Consider the following 17,659-nt stretch of genomic DNA (forward strand, 5'->3'; position numbering starts at 1 on the left):
TACAAACTCTACACCGGTAACTAACACTAGTGTTAAATGAGATTAGTGATTATTGAGGGGATTTTCCTGTTACTTTGTAACCGCTTCTCTACTTCAAAGCCTTTCCCACTACAGGTCTGTGGGATTTTTAAATAATCTGGCAACCCGCGTGTCTCGGAGGCGGATATTGCGCACGCGGCTGCGCGTTTACTCCCGTTATTCAGCTCCGTGGAACAGCAGGTGCAACCCCTCTGTCTCTCTCTCTCTCACACACACACACACGCGCGCGCGCGCTGATCCGCGCGCTGCTTTATAAACGGGCCATCGCGCGCTCCGCCATTACAGAACCAGGGGCACGAGCATGAGGATGATGATGATGATGAAGGCTGTGAGGATGAACACAGTGTGGGCTTTTCTTCTCCTCTCCATCACTACTGCACTTTTACACCAGACACAGGCCTTTCCCACTCCTCCTGCACCTCAAGGTACTACACACTCATCATCATCATCATCATTATTATTATTATTGTAATATTTATTATTATACTATAAACTCATATTGTTAATATCATCAGTAGATTTTTTCTTTTTTCTTTTTCTTTATGTTTGTTAAACTTTTCAGTATTCTGCTTTACTGCATTCTGAGATTTAAGATTTTGTAACACAATAATAATTGAATATTTTCTTTTTATCTATGATGCTAGTAGTTGTTGCATAAAGATAAAAGTACAGAACTAACAGTTTGCAGTTCACAGCTGTTTAATTAAACATATAATAAATACCAAAGAAAACATTGTTGTGTATTTACACATTAAAAACTTTTTTTAATCAAAACTTGATATCATTTATAAATAGAACAATAAACAAAATATCTGTAAATTGCATTAAATAAATAAGAAAAAAAATCCTTTAACAAATTAAACAAAAATGTTCCTTTTAAACTGTGTCTTAAATAATCATTATAAAAACTGCTATAAGTTACATATTTATTTAAAACAAACACATGAACTCACTAGAAATTACCTTTTTAAAAATGATCAAACAAAATTACTAAACTACACATATAAACACGTATGTAATAAAATTACGGTTTATTTAAAATGTTAAACTACCACTAATTATTGTTAACTGTTAATAAATAAAATATTACGTATTTTATACCAAAAAATTCCGGTAGTTTTAAATAAATACAATATTGTTACAAATAAAAAAACTGTGAATTGCACATTACCTGCACACAAGCTAAACCTAAACACCTGAGTCTATTACAGCGTTATTAAAATGTTTTATTATGACTTTTATCAATACGAGCTACTGACTGCTCAACATTAGTATGAACTCTCAGTAATAAAAGTGTGTATGCTCAAAAACATGAAAGTTTTTTTTTATAATAAAATCAGCCATAGTGATAGATAGATAGATAGATAGATAGATAGACAGACAGACAGACAGGAGCATGAAGAGCTGTGTCACGTTGCGTGGTGTGTGTTGCATGTGGCTAGCCTTGTATTTCCATGGCGGTTGAATGGTTTAGGCCGTAATCAGATTACTCCTCAGGCTTCCTGCACACTGAAGCTGCAGGTCCGATAACCGCCATGACTCAGAGGCTAGAATTAAACTCAGAAGATTAACGTTGAGACAAACACAAAGGTCCGAGTTTCTACCTCAGTGTTGCACTTAAATGTTACAGATGTTTAGCAAAGCAAAAAAAAAAAAAGCAAAAAAAGGTTTTGTGAGTTGTTGTTTTTTTAGCATATAAAGTAACCCAGATTTTCATGCTAATTTTGTGTGTGTGTGTGTGTGTGTGTGTGTGTGTGTGTGTGTGTGTTTATTCTATTGCAGATAAAGCAGAGTACAGCAGACAGCTAACAGAGGAGAGACCGCTACAGCAGCAGGTATGAAACTTCTTTATCTACAACATTACAAAGAACAAACACTAACCATCTGTAGCCTGTGTAACCCTCAGCGTTTAATTATTATTTTTAAATATAAGCTATGTTTTAACTGAATTTTATTTTGATTTTGTGTTTATTTGTGTCCTGAAAAGATTGCAGAAGCCGACAGTGGAAGTAAGACAGGTGAGAGAGAGCGGAAACTATTTCTGTAGCGTCCTCACCAACCGTGTGCTCTGTATTTTTGTGTAAGCAGGTTAAATACATATTTAGCCGTATTTAGCTCTATCGCTTCATTTCCAGAGCTGAAGCCCACGCAGCCTTCTGAGTTTAGTCCAGACGACGATGACATCACGCTGCTGAAGTCTCTGGCCGAGAAGTCCAGATCGCAGAACAACCAAACGCCAAAATCAGTCTCGACAGATGATCACTACACACACGACGAGACAGATTCCACCAAGAGCAGGAGGCTAGCGGACGACTACGACACAACCAAGAACGGCATCAACAGATACCAAGGTAACCCTGGGAATAGCGAAATATATAGCACACAGGCTGAAAACTCGAGATACTGTAAATAGTACAAATAATAAATAAATACAATGTAGGAATTAAAAGATACAATTATAAACTAAATTTGAAGTTTAAACTACAGATGTTGAAGGTGAAATACACAAAGTTTCTAAATCCTTCTTAATAGTTCAAGAATCTACAACAAAGTCTAAGTCTAAAGCTAAAAGTCTAAAAACTATTAAATAAAAACTAAAAGTAGCAAAATCTAACCTGTAAATACCTGTAACTATAAAAATCCTATGGTAAAAAACACTAACATAGAGTTTAAACTACAAATAAAGAACGAAACCAGTTAAGTGCAAATGGAAAAAGTGACAACGAACAAGAAGCAAACTACATACAGATCTACTGTAAATACCAACATACAGGCTACGAATGCTAACATCTGCATTATTAATGCCAACATAGAAAATATAAATACTAAAATGAATCCGATAAATATCAACATAGAAACTATAAGAACTTAACACAATAAATACCAACAAAGATAATATGAATAGTAAAGTTACAATATAAACTCCAAGATAAAACCGCTAATTAAAAGTTAAAGATGAAGTAAAAGATGGTGTGTGTGTGTGTGTGTGTGTGTGTGTGTGTGTGTGTGTGTGTAAAGGCGAGAGAGACAGGATAATCCAATGACCGTCTGGAGTGTGAGACATTTAGAGTGTTAAACTCCAGTCTATCACTGTAGTGTGTCGCGCACACACACACACACACGCACACACACACACACACATTTAATACCCTCTCGCAGGTCTTTAGATAATATAAAGGCGTGGGAGTTTGTGATGTCTGTGTGAGTGTGTGTAGTAGACATTTTCCCAGTGAATGGATCAGTAACATCTTGTACTTATGTATTTATTTGCTTTTACTCAGCTGCGCGTGATTTAACTGCGACGCTGCTCACGTCACACACACTTTTCTCTCTCCTGCTTGGAAACGATTTCAGGATGCACCATTAGGAGTTTAAGCCGCGTGCAGGAACGTCAATCCGGGCGAGTCAGCACAGATCCGATTACTCACTCAGACAGAACGAAAACGGAGCCAGAACCCATGCAGACACACAGCAGATGCTCAATGTGACCTCACACACACACACAGACACACACACAATGAATCACAGACACAAACACACGAGCAGACCCACATTCACACACATACATTATACTCACGTGACGTATATAATACACACACATAATACTTACAGCACGCACTATAATACATTTATACATGATGCACACACACTCACACACACACACACACACATATCATCAGACAGGACACTTCAGTCAATACTTTCAAACGCAGCCAAGTTCCTGTGAAGCTCGCGCTCATGAGCTTTAATCGATAAAAGACGGTTATTTTTAGTAACTCCACCTTTACTACTGGCAACGTTCTCCTTCTGATGTTCTCCTTCTCATCTTCTCCTTCTGATGTTCTCCTTCTTCCCCTTACAGCTGAACCGGAGAGCTTGCACCAGCTGGACGGAACTCCGCTCACTGCCGAGGACATCGTCCAGAAAATCGCCAACAAAATCTACGAAGAGGACGACCGCGGAGTCTTCGACAGAATCGTCTCCAAACTCCTCAAACTCGGTCTGGTGAGAACCGACATCCTGACTCACAGTCCAACCTCTTTAAGGGTCTATTTTGGTCAGTTCCAGTTTTATGGGGTCTAACTGCTTACCGTTAGAGTTATAGCGCCGGTTAATCTCAGGATTTAGGATTCTTACTACTGGGGCTTGGTTAGTCCTGTAGTAGGTAGGTAGTACCTTTTCATTGGTATTCAGTCATTGGTATCAGTATTCATGCTTGTACCTCCTCAGTAGTACAGGTTTTTAGGGTTCTACGTCTTGATAAGCTTGTTAGTCATAGTCTTTAGGGTGCTACATCCTAGGCTTTAGGTTCCTACATCTTGGTTAGTCCCACTCTTTAGGGTTCTACTTGGTAGCTAATTATAGGCTTTTGTGTTCTACCACTTGATAAGTACCAGTTTTTAAGGGTTTATCTCTCGCTTAGTATGGGTTTTTAGGTTTCTATCTCTTCATTAATCCCATTCTTCAGGGTTCTACCTCCTCATTAATACAGGTTTTTAGGGTTCCACATCTTTCTTAATCCTTGGGCTTTTGGGTTCTGCCGCTTGCTCAGTGCTGGTTCTATGTCTTGGTTCGTGTTAAAGGATTGGTTTCTATCTCCTCATTAGTACCAGTTTTAGAGTTCTACCTCTTCATTAATCCTAGGCTTTAGCTTTCTACCTCTTGATTAGAGTTCTAATAATTCATTCTAGTTGTAAGGGGTTTAGGGTTCTACATTTTGTTATTATGAGTTTTTGGGGTTCTATATCTTCATTAGTCCCACTCTTTAGGGTTCTACCTCTTAGTTAATTATAGGCTTCTGTGTTCTACCACTTGGTACCAGTCTTTAGGGTTCTAGCTTTTTAGAGTTCTACTTCTTGTTTATTGTGGGTTTTAAGGGTTCTGCGTCTCCCTTAGAACTTAGGGTTCTACTTCTTGGTTCATCTTAGGGTTTTACCTTTTCATTAATGATAGGCTTTGGGGTTCTACCATTCAGTATGTACCAGTCCTTAGGGTTATGGGTTAGTATGTTTTTTTAGGGTTGTACCTTCTCATTAGTCCCAGTTTTAGGGTTCTACCTCTTTGTTAATCCCAGGTTTTGTGGTTTTACCTCTTGGCTTGTCTCACTCTTTAGGGTTCCACCTTTTAGTTAATCACAGTCTTTACTGTTCTTCACCTGAGTTAGTACTAAGTTTAATGTACTCAACCATGTTTAGACCCAGTCTTGTGCCAGGGTTCTAACCTGAATGCATGGCTGAGGTTTGGTTGTTTTAATGACTGTGAACTTTTACTCAGAGCCTGTTCCCACTTCCTGTTCTCTGCTTCCGAACCATATCGTCTTCACCATCAGCACACAGAGAGATGTGTCTCTGTCCTTTCTTTTCATCTCTCCCAGTTTATCGGCCCATCTGTTCATTTTTAGAACAGACCTCCTACTCCTCCTACGCTTCCATCTCTTCTAAACCAGTACACACATAAACACTCAGTTGCAAACATGACTGCACACATAAACTGATGGTTCCATTCTGTATGTGTGTGTGTGTGTGTGTGTGTGTAGATCACTGAAAGTCAGGCTGACACTCTGGAGGTTGAGGTCGCTGAAGCTCTGCAGGATCTGATCACCAAAAACGCCAAGAACAACGAGATCCAGGAGCTGAACAACAACAAAAACAGGGTACAGTGTGTGTGTGTGTGTGTGTGTGTGTGTGTGTGTGTGTGTGTGTGTGGGTTGTGTGTGGGTGTAACAGCAATGAGGTTTTAATATTTACTTGGAAATTGTTATAAAAAATTTCTCCCTCTCTCACTTTTTGAGTTTTACCCTTCTCAGAGGTTTTCTCTCTTTTGGTATATTTTTATCTCTCCATTCTGTGTTTTCTTATCTCTCACTTTTCTCTCTTTTTCTCTATTGTGTTCCGTCTCTTTGTCTATCTCTCTGTCTCACCCTCTTGTTCTCACTCTTCAGGATGAGGAGGATCGTCCCAGTCGTCGGTTTGATGACGACGATGATGAGGAGAACGTTGACGATGCCGGTGATGGTGGTGATGATGTCGTTGATGATGATGAGGAGGGTGGTGATGAAGAGCAGGAGGAGGAGGTCCGAGATGCTGACGGGAACTGGGATGGAGCGAGCGAAGGAAACGACAGGAACGAAGTGAACCCAGAGGAAGAACTGCAGGACCTGCAATATTTCCCAAACTTCTACAGACTTCTGAAGAGCCTCGACTCAGGTGTGTGAGAGAGTGTGTAGTAACATCACTCAGGTGTGTGAGAGAGTGTGTAGTGATGGTTTAATACGGAAATCAGACGCAGGATTCTCAGCAGTGAGATCAGATACACATGTGGGCCGTGGTTGGATCTCCAGCCCTGAATTATTTGTAAATAAAGCCATGAAGGAAGTTAAAGTTTCTCTTTAAATGGTTTCTTTTACTTCACAACACATTGACTTAACTTTCACTCACTCATCTTCTATACCACTTAATCCTGTATTCAGGGTCGGGGGGACCTGGAGCCTGTCCCAGGCGAGTTAGGGCACGAGGCAGGGTGCCCTAAGTATTCTGTGCCAGTCTATCACATGGCACACACACGTATACACACTCATTCACACACTATGGGCAATTAGGGAACACCAGTAAGCCTAATCTACATGTTTTTGGACTGTGGGAGGAAACCGGAGTACCCGGAGGCCAGGAATCGAACCCGGACCCTGGAGGTGCGAGACGACAGTGCTAACCATTACATCACTGTGCTGCCCTGATTAAATTAAATAAAACAAATCATATTAAATTAAATGTGTAATGAATCCTCTGTAGAAGCATACTTTTCAATTTTATGACCTTGCTTTAAATCTTGTCGCTTAATTAATTCGTGCTCATAATAAAAAGAGTAAAATGTGAAATGAAACTCGGAAGTGTTCTCGAGTGCTGTTCTGTGCTGCTGAGTAATGAGAGTCAAGGATGTGGTTTAATTCGGATTTATGATTTATATCATAGTTACAGTTAACATAGATACTGTTCATGCAGCGATATTACTTATCAGCCATAACATTAAAACCACATCACAGTAATCACATTAACACTAATTATCAACTACAGGATCAGGGGCACCTGAGGGTCACTCTTACCAGGGCTCTTCTAATTTATATAAGGTCACAGTAGGGGCGGGGGTGGTGGTGTATCTAATACAAAAACTTTTTTGTAGAGACCCATCTGCATGTCTCCTTTAAAGGTTCCATACTGTACTACAGTTTAACCTTGGATTGTGAGCATAATTCATTCTGGATCGTGCTTGTATATCAAAACACTCGTATATCAAAGTGGATTTCCCCTCACTTAGACACACACCAATCTGAATGTCTAAACAAGACTAAAAGGGAAATTTGGCATAATAGGTCACCTTTAAAAGAACAAAAGTTCATGTTTTAGTTTTTTTGGGGTGTAAATGTTTGAGTTTAGAGTTCATGATCTAAACACCGGAGCTGCATACATGTGGACTTTATTCCTGCTGCTACGACCCCAACCTTGAATATGAGAAACTTTCCTCATGTAAAGTCTGACTCTTAAGTGCGGCATACCGCATTCTATATCAGTATTAAATGTGTGTGTGTGTGTGTGTGTTGTAGAACAAGACGCTGAAGAAAGAGAGACCCTCATCACCATCATGAAGACACTCATTGACTTTGTGAAGATGATGGTAAAGTACGGCACCATCACACCTGAGGAGGGCGTGTCCTACCTGGGTAAGAACTTTAATTCTTCACACACACATTTTACGAATTACACGTCTTCTTTTTTATCTCTTTATAGTAACACGTTACATGTTGCCGTCTACGTTATAGCAGCTATAAACACTCCTCGGCTCTAATCCAGCTTCACCTCTCACTGTTACTGACACTGGAGGCTTCTTCCGTTCATGTTACACACACACACTTCCTCCTTACAGAAAACCTCTCCGTATCAGCGCTGATGTGAATCGCTTACTGTACATTAGACGTTACCATGGAAACCATAACTGTACGTTTGTGTGTTAAGGGAAAACAAAAGACATCAATTATGACTGTGTTTCCTTTTGTGCGTTTTTTGAAAAGCACACACACACACACAATTACACACAATTACACACAACGAGCAGCTGTGTCGTGTTTAGAGAAGCCGTGTTTATTGTCCTCTTCTGCGCTCGGAGCTGTTTATTCTTATCCGATGATGTTTTCTCTTTTCCCTGATGATTTTCCATGATGATCTTCTCTAAGAATGAATGACGCTCATAGTTTACATTCATTTCTGAATATCAATATTAAAGTAAGGATTAAAGAAAAGCAAGAAAGTAATGAGATTTCTAAAAAAAATTAATAAAATAAAAAATAAAAGTTTTGCACGTAAACATTAAAGATAAAAGGTAAAAGTTTTGTTTTAATCAACACATCATCCTTCCTCTTTGATTTACATGCAGGAACGTGATTGGCTGTGAGATTTTATGATGCAGTAACACGCACAAGTGAAACACTTTCCTTCATCATTTAGATCATGTTTCAGTGGACTGGCTCCAGTTTTAGTTAAAACTAAATGCAGAACGTTTCGTCCGCGGCTCCTTGCCCCAGGCTAACGAAGCGAGCGCACTCATTAACAAAACACAGATAACGGGGTTGTTTTCTGTCCATTCATGAGGTTTCTATGGAAACCTTTACGTACATCAGGGCAATAAAGACGGCGCGTAAATAAAGCAGCGTGCTGCCTGGAAACAAGACGCCGCTTTAAACCGGTTCCAACAGGAAACGAGGCGCAGATCACTCTCCAGTCCCGCTAATGCTAATGCGCGCGTGTGTGTGCATGTGTGTGTGTGTGTAGGACAAATACACTGAAACCTCCTGCTGACGTCTTTAGTCCAGTGCTTTAATTGTTTTTGATGCGACCTTCTGTCACTGTTTTCCGCTGAAATGAAGCTAATTAGATGAGAAATTCAATCTGATGTCACTGTGGACTTCAGGAGAGCAAACCTCCCAGAATGCACTGCTAGGATTTCATACGGTGTATACTCAAACAGTGGCAATTAAGCAACCAATAAAGCTGATGAAATAAAGACAGGATGGTATTAAATGTTGTGCAAAAACATATAGCATTAAATTCAACTCGCTAGATCAATAGCGTTGTTGATTTAGCGAGCTACGATTTTATTGCTTTAATTGGATTGTTGTGCGAGGTTAGATCATGAGATAAACAAAATACTACTTGTATTTTAATACTGGAAATGTTTAAAACTATCTGGGTATTTTAGATTAATTGCGCTAGCTTGTTAGAAAGTTAGATCATTACTTATGCTAACTTATTTTATTAGAAAGAGGATATTTAGTTCATTTCTATGTTCGATAATATTTGGGATCCCGTTAATAAATTAGTCAGCTAGTTCTGCTAGTTCTTAAGCCCATGCTGCGTAGTTCTTGCTGCAGTTTTTATAATAATCAGAGCTGTGTATTCTCTAATGAAAAGTTGACACGGCTTTGTTAAAATTAGTTTTATGCAATTATGCCAGTTTTTATTTAGTTAGAATCCAATAGCTTCATGTTGAACCTCAGACTGATTACATTAAAAGCTACGTTAGCATTAAAAAAGCAGGTATTAGACATAGATCATGTCTGCGTTGGCCTTTTTTTTTTTTTTACAAAATGTTCATAATAAATTACTTTGTTATTAATAAAAAGATGTATATATTAACATTTTTAAACGCAAATTTAGCAATCTGATCTCTGCTGATTATATTGTTGCGTCTTACAGAGAATCTGGACAACATGATCGCCACGCAGACCAAGAACAAGCTCGGGAAAGCGCTGGGTCCCGTCAGCATCACGCCCCCTACAGGCAGGAACTGATACCACATCATCCATTAACACTTCACACATACAAAACAAAATCATTCAGTGCTTTATTAATAATAAAGCTTTTAATAGCTATAGCTTATACAGCATCGGTTTTTGTTCATAATTATTGGCACCCCTGGTGGCTTATTAATTATAAGTCTGGTTGTGAATAACTAACAGGTAATTGCAGATATGTTTATTATTAGAATGTATGATATTTGTCGGATTAAAGAATGTTACAAAATACACACATAAACACACGAGACAGTAGAGATGCTATTGGGTGGAGTACTTCCTCTGAACTCAGAACAAGACTTAGTCCTGTTCATTATTTGTGCATGTTTGTTCTAAATCCAAGGATGCCATTATTTCTGGAGCGGACTCTTCCTAGCTTATATTCTATTGATTAAGTACAGTTTTGCTTTTTGCTGTAACTCTGTCTGTGTTTTTTTTTTCCCCGGGGCTGAACAGTGACAGACGAGGACGACAACACGAAAGAGGAAACCGCCAAAATGCTGAGGGAATATGAGAACCTGAAGGACTCAACCAAGGAGGAGAGAAAGGCAGTGGAGAACGGTGAGTGGTACGGGCCTCTGATAAACATTCTGGCCATTTATTAATTAAAATTGTACTTTTAAAGTATTCAAAAATTTTATTAAACGTTTTGCACAAAGATTTAAAAAATAATAAATGAAAGAAGAAGCAGATGAATAAATAATAAACTTTTTTATTAAAAAGGAATAAAGATAATAATAAGGTTATATAAAGGTATTAAAAGGTACATAAAAGGTAATAATAATAATACAATAATAATCTGATGATAATAATAAATAAAATAATGAACACAAGTGAAACAAAAAAATATTATATATATTCGTTAAATTAATACAATTAAAAAAATTATAAATCAGCTTAAGAATGTTGAAATGACATTCTACATTTCACAGCAAATCTAATTTTTTATCAATATTTTAAATAGTTCTAGATTTATATAATATTTTTTATAATAAGGTTAACATTAAACAAACTAATATAAAATGTACAAACTCTCACTTTAAGCTAGGAGCTCTTCTTACGCTCTTGGCCAATCGTGTGGGCGTATTTAAAGCATTCATTCTTAGAAAGACTTGTTTGTTTGTTTGTTTTTTCATTTAGTAGTGTAGAAATCTTTACACCTCTCAGGACATCATGGTTTAACTTAGCCTGGTTGCCATGGTTACCGCTGGTGTAAATGAAATGTAGGTGAGCTTCGGCAGTGGCTCCTGGGCCAAATCGTTACTTACACACAGCGTGATGTCTATAAATAATCAGTAGTGTGTGTGTGTGTGTATGTGTGTTGGTGGATGTTTAGCTGCAATGAAGTTTAGGTTGTGTTTATAGATGACACACTGTTTTGTGTGTGTGAGAGAGAGAGAGAGAGAGAGAGAGAGAAGCAGCTCTGCAGTGCTTTAATACTCGTGTTCAGCATGATCAGAAAAATCTAGGACATCACACACACACACACACACATACACACCATTACATAATCCCATCTAATATCTGCTGGTGTTGTATCCCCCCCCCTCCCCCATCTCTGTCCAGGTCACACAGGAAAGTCCGAGTCGTATCTGGAGGCAATCAGGAAGAACATCGAGTGGCTCAAAACACACAATAAAGACGAGAACAAAGAGGGTGAGATACCACCGCAATACCACCGTACACCAGGGACAGGACCATCAGAGCCAATCGGAACACACACACACACACACACACACACAGACACAGTGTTGAAAAACGAAAGCAGAAGATGAGAACACAACAAAAACCCCATGAAGCAGCACTCGGTCACTGAGAGACGAATCGCTGAGGGATTTCAAACTTCAAAGACTTCTGATGCTTTTATGAAATCTTTTAAATGTTCCATCAAAGCTACAGTAACCCAGTACATTAACTTTCACTTTTTATATTATTTAGCTTTTTTAATTTAGCTTGCTTAACTACTAACTAGATAACTTTAACTACTTAAATTTTTAAACATTATTTTGATAAATAACTACATGTACTTTAAACATCATTTTGATACATTTTCTAGCTAGCTACTTGAGGTGTACTTAAGTAAAAATGAGTTTGATTTATCATCTAGCTACAGTAGTTCTAATTAGATTTTGGACATGATTTTATTAACTTAGCCTTCTAGTTTTTCACAGGATTTGAAATTAGCTAGGTAGTTAGATTTTGGAAATTACTTACATAAATATATTACATAACTAGTTAGTTTCAACATTCATTGTTTTTTTTTTATCATCTTGCTACTTAGGTTTTTTCACATTAGTTTAATAATAATTAGGTTAAGTTTTTGGAACTTAGGTGTTGGAAATTAGATTGATTAATTAGCTCGCTAGTTATGTTTTAAACATTTGTTTGGAAAACTAGCTGGCTAGGTTTTAGATTATTATTATAATTATTATTATAATTATTATTATTATTAATGTTATTAGCTAGCTAGTTGATTTTTATGTGGTAGTTTGTTTGATGTATTAGCTAGTTTTTTAGGTTTTGAAAATTTTTCTAGCAAGGTCATTATTTAAAAAAAAAGAAATAGCTATCTAGTTAAGTCTTAAGCATTAGTTTGGTAAATTATCTAACCAGCACTTAAATTTGAACAGTTTTAAATTAGTTAACTGGTTTGGTTTTGGACATTGGCTTTATAAATTAGCTAGCTATTATTTTGCTAGCTATTGGTTTGATAATTAAGTTAATGTGTTTTAAAAATGAGCAACTTAAATTAGCTAGCTATTCATTTTTGTAAATTAGTTTAATAAATTAACAGCTTGTCAGGTTATGAACATTAGTTTTGATAAATTAGCTAACTAAATATGTTTTATACATTAATTTGATAAATTAGCCTGCTTATGTAAGTGTTATTTTATGGAACGAGTGTGCTGTCTGGGACTGGACATTATAAGCTCATCAGGCTTTTAAAGTGAAGTTGTTGATTTATGCCTCGTTATCTCATCTTCCTCACTGAGTGTGATTTAATCACAGAGTTTCCCAGAGGTAGAGATTCTCACTGATTTCTTTTACTCTTTAACGTCATTTTAATTGTTCTTTCAAGATCTCGGGTCATTTACATCTTTATCCAGTAGCCTTTTACCTGGACAGCCTGATTTATTCTCTTAACATCTCCGTTCAGGGGAGTTTTATTTACTCGAGATAATGAGATCATTTACGCGAGAGACTTTAACAATACGGACTCGCGCTCTGACGATGGTTAAATCCTTTCGTGGATGTTTGTGTAATCGTCGTTATTACGCTATCGCGCTCGTTCGCTCTGTATATTATACAAACTCTGTCCCTGGAGAACGCGGAGACGCGGCACTCAGAAGCCTTCCCTTGATGTTCCGCTTCATTCTCTTCAATTAGACTCTCTTTTGTTGGTGTGAATTAGTGATTCTGATGAGCGTGGGCCGGCGGAGCAGACGATTGGTCGCTTTGTACGGAGTCGCTCATTCATATTCATGAGGCTTAATGAACTCGGGCTGATTGTAGACACGCAGAGCTTTTGTTTCCCACACAAAAGAGGGGTCTTTATTCTCCCAGTGTTCAGTAAAGTGTGTGCATTTATAGTGAAAAAAAGCTCGCAAAGAGAACCGGGTCGGGTAGAACTCTAGAGCTGAAGACGCACGAGCATTAAAAACACATCAGGAGACGGAATAAATAAATAAATCTGAAACACCAAACACTCAAATCTGAATCACGTCATCAGGCTCACATCAGGGCTCTGGAGTCTTAATACCACTGAGGACTGAGGACTGAGGAGAGAGAGACAGAGAGAGACAGAGGAGGAGAGAGAACAGAGGGAGAGAAATGGAGAGAGTGAGAGACAGAGGGAGAGAGAGAGGGGAAGAGAGAGGGAGAGAGAGATGAGGGATAAAACGGAAATGATTCTAACGTTCACACAAGCAACATTTATTATATCCTCTATTACATCATCCACTCTAATGATGATAATATTGATGGAGGGATAAAAGATGAAAAGAGAGACCAGTCAGTAGAGGGTCAGAGATAGATAGATAGATAGATAGATAGATAGATAGATAGATAGATAGATAGATAACTAAAACATAAGAGATAAAGTTTTGGATTTAAAAAGAGAAAGAGAGGAATAGACTGAGATGGAGAGATGATACTGGGGTAGAAAAGAATAGATTACAAGACAAAAACAGGAAAGATGATGAAATGAATAGATGGAGAGATGAAATGGATACGGAATAATGGACAGAGATAAAGAAAGTGACAGGAAGAAAAGTGATATGGACAGAGGGATGGACAGAAATATGACTTTACCTGGATTCATCTCTCCATCCATCTGTGTTTTTTATCTCCCTCTATTCCCCTCTGTCTCTGTCCATCTTTTCATCTCTTCATCTTTCAGTCTCCCTCTCTTTATCCATCTGCCTCTTTATCTGTCTCTTCATCTCTATCCACTCTTACACACCTATCCCTCTCCTTACCTCCATCTCTATTTATTCATTATCTCTTCATCTCCCTCGATATCTTTCTCTTCATCTCTCCATTCCCATTTGTCCCTCACGTCATCTCACATCTCCCTCCATCCCTCTCTTTATCTGTCTATCCTTCTTTTTAGTTCTCTATCTCAATCTCCCTCTTTCCCTTTATACATCATCTCTATCTATCCTTTCATCTCTCCATCTCTCAATCTCCTTCTCTCTGTCTGCCTCTTCTTTTCTCCGCCTCCCTCTATCTTTCTCTTCCTTCCCATTTATCCCGCTCTTTATCTCTCCATCTCTTCATCAATGTATATATCCATCTTTTTATCTTTTCACCTACATCTGTCGACATTTTGAGATTTCACCAATAAAGTATTTCTCTCTCTCTCTTGATCCCTGTTTTTTCTTCATCCCTCCATCTCTGTTGATTCCTCTCTTTGTCTCTCCATCCCTTTTACCACCCACACACTGTATCCAAACAGACAGATGGAGAGAAATATTTTGGCTAATGCGGGATGTGTGTGTGTGTGTGTGTGTGTGTGTGTGTGTTGGGATAAGCTTTAAGGGAAGCAGTAGTGTGTGGGTGAAACATGGCTCAGTTTGTGTGTGTGTGTGTGTGTGTGTGTGTGTGTGTGTGTGTGTGTGTGTGTGTGTGTGTGTGTGTGTGTGTGGCTGTGATTTTGGCTCGTCCTCGTGAGGAACACTGCAGCGTTACAGAATGTACACAGTGTACAGGATCATATTAATTACCTGCAGGAGTAACGACACGGAAAAGATATATTTTTAAATGTAAACTTTAAATGCAGCTACTTAGTGTAGAGTGCAAAAAAACCCTGACTGTAAGTTTTCATTCTGCAGCTATATTAACTCTCACAGCTTCACACACTGAACACGTCTCAGCTGATCGGCTCTCACCGTGTGAATCATTATACACTCACGTTAGTACACGTCGGTTACGCTTAAAGGGTTTGTAGAAACAGTTAAAGGGTTAAAGCTAATAATAATCTGATCTGATCTTTAATGTAATCAGTGATATTATTATTATTATTATTATTATTATTATTATGATTATTATTATGATTATTATTTGAGGTTGAAGCCCACGTACATGTCTGTGTGTCTCTCTGTACAGCAGAACTCTCTGTCTAACTTATTAATACAAAGAAATCCCATTCTGTAAGGTTGAGTATCTTACGCCTTGTTTACACTAAGTTGTCCTTCTTTGGTGCTCAGACAAATACACTCCCTGTTCGGTAATCGGAGAGTGAATCACAGATGAGAAATGGAAAAAGTAGATAAAAGGATAAAGATGAAGTTTTGTCTTAAAACCACTCCAGCGTGTTAAAATTCACTTATACCACTTCAGCGCTGTTATTTCAGCCAAAGTGAAAATATGAACTAATCCCAGTCAAAATATTCACTTTATCTTTTCTAATTAATATCTATTGGTGCAGGTGTTTGTTTACATTGAGACAGTAGCGCATTAGTAGATTATTTTACAGTAGATTATTAAATCCCACACATAACTGTTTATAACATCACTTTTACTCTGATGGTGCAGATTAAACTTGAGACAGAGATCTAAGGACTGCAGGAGGTTCATTATATTCTGTACAGACGGTTTTACATTATGTTTTGACAAAATCTGGACGGACAGACCCACAGACAGAAATTTTTCCAAACCTGGAATTTTATCATTGCTTGTTTTTGTCCCCTCGTACAGATTACGATCTGTCCAAGCTCAGGGACTTCATGGACCAGCAGGTGGACACCTACATCGAGAAGGGGATCCTGAAGAAGGACGAAGGAGACGTCATCAAGAGGATCTACGGGAGCCTGTAGGCATAATGCTGCGTGTTCACGACGTCACCGTTACCGTAACCGTGGGCGGAGTTAGCCTGATGTATTACATCATACAGTAGCTTTCTAAATTATACAACAACAACAAAAAAAGAGCTGAACGTTTTATTAACAGTTAACGAATATATCAAAGCGCACTACGAAGACAACGCAAAATAATTAGCAATAGTCGATTAGGCCTGTAAGGATTAAATACGCGTAAGATACAATAATCTGAAGTGTAAGATATTTACGGTTTATCTTTAGACTCTGAATTTCAGAATGACTTTTACACGCTTTCGATCTTTCGCTTTCTACACACTCGTTTCTTTAACCACTATTTTTTTTTCTTTGTATTTGTCACGTCACGTGTCTGTATGGCGGCTCGATATTCATCACTGTATGTACCGTACCTTCCTGGTTGTTTAACGAAAGATCGTATGATGGATGATATGAAGGTTATGAATGTTAGCTAGCTAGTTAATCGCACTAACTTTAGCAATGCACTAAGTTTAAAAAAGTTCTATTTTATGTTATTTATTGGTAAGTTACACTTTTACAGATTCTATAGGAACGTTACCTATAAAGTTAGCTAGTTTAGCGTCACATCAACATTACTAACAATTTTCCGTAACAATATGTAGCTGGAGTTTTTCAGCGGATGATAATTGTCTGGCGGTTGTTACAGGAGCTTAGTCGCTAACATTACTATAGACATCATAACGTAAAAACGTAAGAATAGAGTATGTGACCAACTATTTCACGGGCGTGTACACATACCTCAGGCTAAAACTAACAGAAGTGCACTGCTTACAATAGCTATTTACCTAGCTAGCTTTTTATTATTTTCTACGTGGTACTTTTAGGCCGGGAAGTCATGTTTATTACAATTCAAGTCAAAACATTAACATTCGCCAACTCGGCTAGCTACTTAACGTGGCGCTGGCAAGCCTACGGATTTGCAGTAGCTTGATCAACTTACTCTTTATTCAATTGTACAAGATTTAACAGCAACCTTTAAATAAAAAAATAACCATGACAACCACGCTAACTTTCATTATTAACACACAGCTGCCGCGTAATCTTTTGCGACGTTGTTAACATTCCAAGACTAGACAACACCACCAGGGGGCGCTGATTTACCGAAATAAAAAATTAAAACACACACACAATGCTTTGTTTTTGTTCGTTTGCGGTAAAAAAATACGCGTCTCTGTATTAGCATTTTATCTCCGTTTAGGTTTATTTAAAAGTTTAACCAACCAAAATGACGATGGTTTCCTGATTTGTTTCTGTTTCTAGTTTTTTCCACCCTCTCTCTCTCTCTTGCTCTTGGATTCTCTAACCGTGACTAACACAGTCGAGTATTTTTCAATGTAAATATGGCGAGTTTCTTCTCCTCTTGTTTGTTTGTTTTTTTTTTTCCAGAATTGCGAATAAACATTGCATTTCTGTAGCACTGTGG

General features: G+C 38.0%; 1 protein-coding gene across 1 annotated transcript; it reads left to right on the forward strand.

Moving 5' to 3' along the window:
* The first annotated feature begins 218 nt into the window (after positions 1-218).
* scg3 (secretogranin III) lies at positions 219-17,650 on the forward strand. Its single transcript, XM_053500471.1, has 12 exons — positions 219-464; positions 1,822-1,874; positions 2,027-2,057; positions 2,175-2,390; positions 3,902-4,044; positions 5,576-5,692; positions 5,981-6,245; positions 7,637-7,753; positions 9,783-9,866; positions 10,337-10,441; positions 11,447-11,536; positions 16,079-17,650. Exons 1-12 carry the CDS (start codon positions 341-343, stop codon positions 16,195-16,197), a joined length of 1,464 nt encoding a protein of 487 aa, XP_053356446.1. The 5' UTR covers positions 219-340; the 3' UTR covers positions 16,198-17,650.
* Positions 17,651-17,659: the final 9 nt, after the last annotated feature.

The sequence above is a fragment of the Clarias gariepinus genome, chromosome 7 (genome assembly GCF_024256425.1).
Source record: "Clarias gariepinus isolate MV-2021 ecotype Netherlands chromosome 7, CGAR_prim_01v2, whole genome shotgun sequence".
In the NCBI taxonomy this organism is placed as follows: domain Eukaryota; kingdom Metazoa; phylum Chordata; class Actinopteri; order Siluriformes; family Clariidae; genus Clarias; species Clarias gariepinus.

Excerpts from the sequence above, each read along its gene's own strand:
- scg3 (XM_053500471.1), top strand. The coding sequence starts at position 341 with ATGAGGATGATGATGATGATGAAGGCTGTGAGGATGAACACAGTGTGG. Across the intron at positions 465-1,821 it reads CACTCCTCCTGCACCTCAAG|ATAAAGCAGAGTACAGCAGA; the intron begins GTACTACACACT and ends ATTCTATTGCAG. Across the intron at positions 4,045-5,575 it reads AACTCCTCAAACTCGGTCTG|ATCACTGAAAGTCAGGCTGA; the intron begins GTGAGAACCGAC and ends GTGTGTGTGTAG.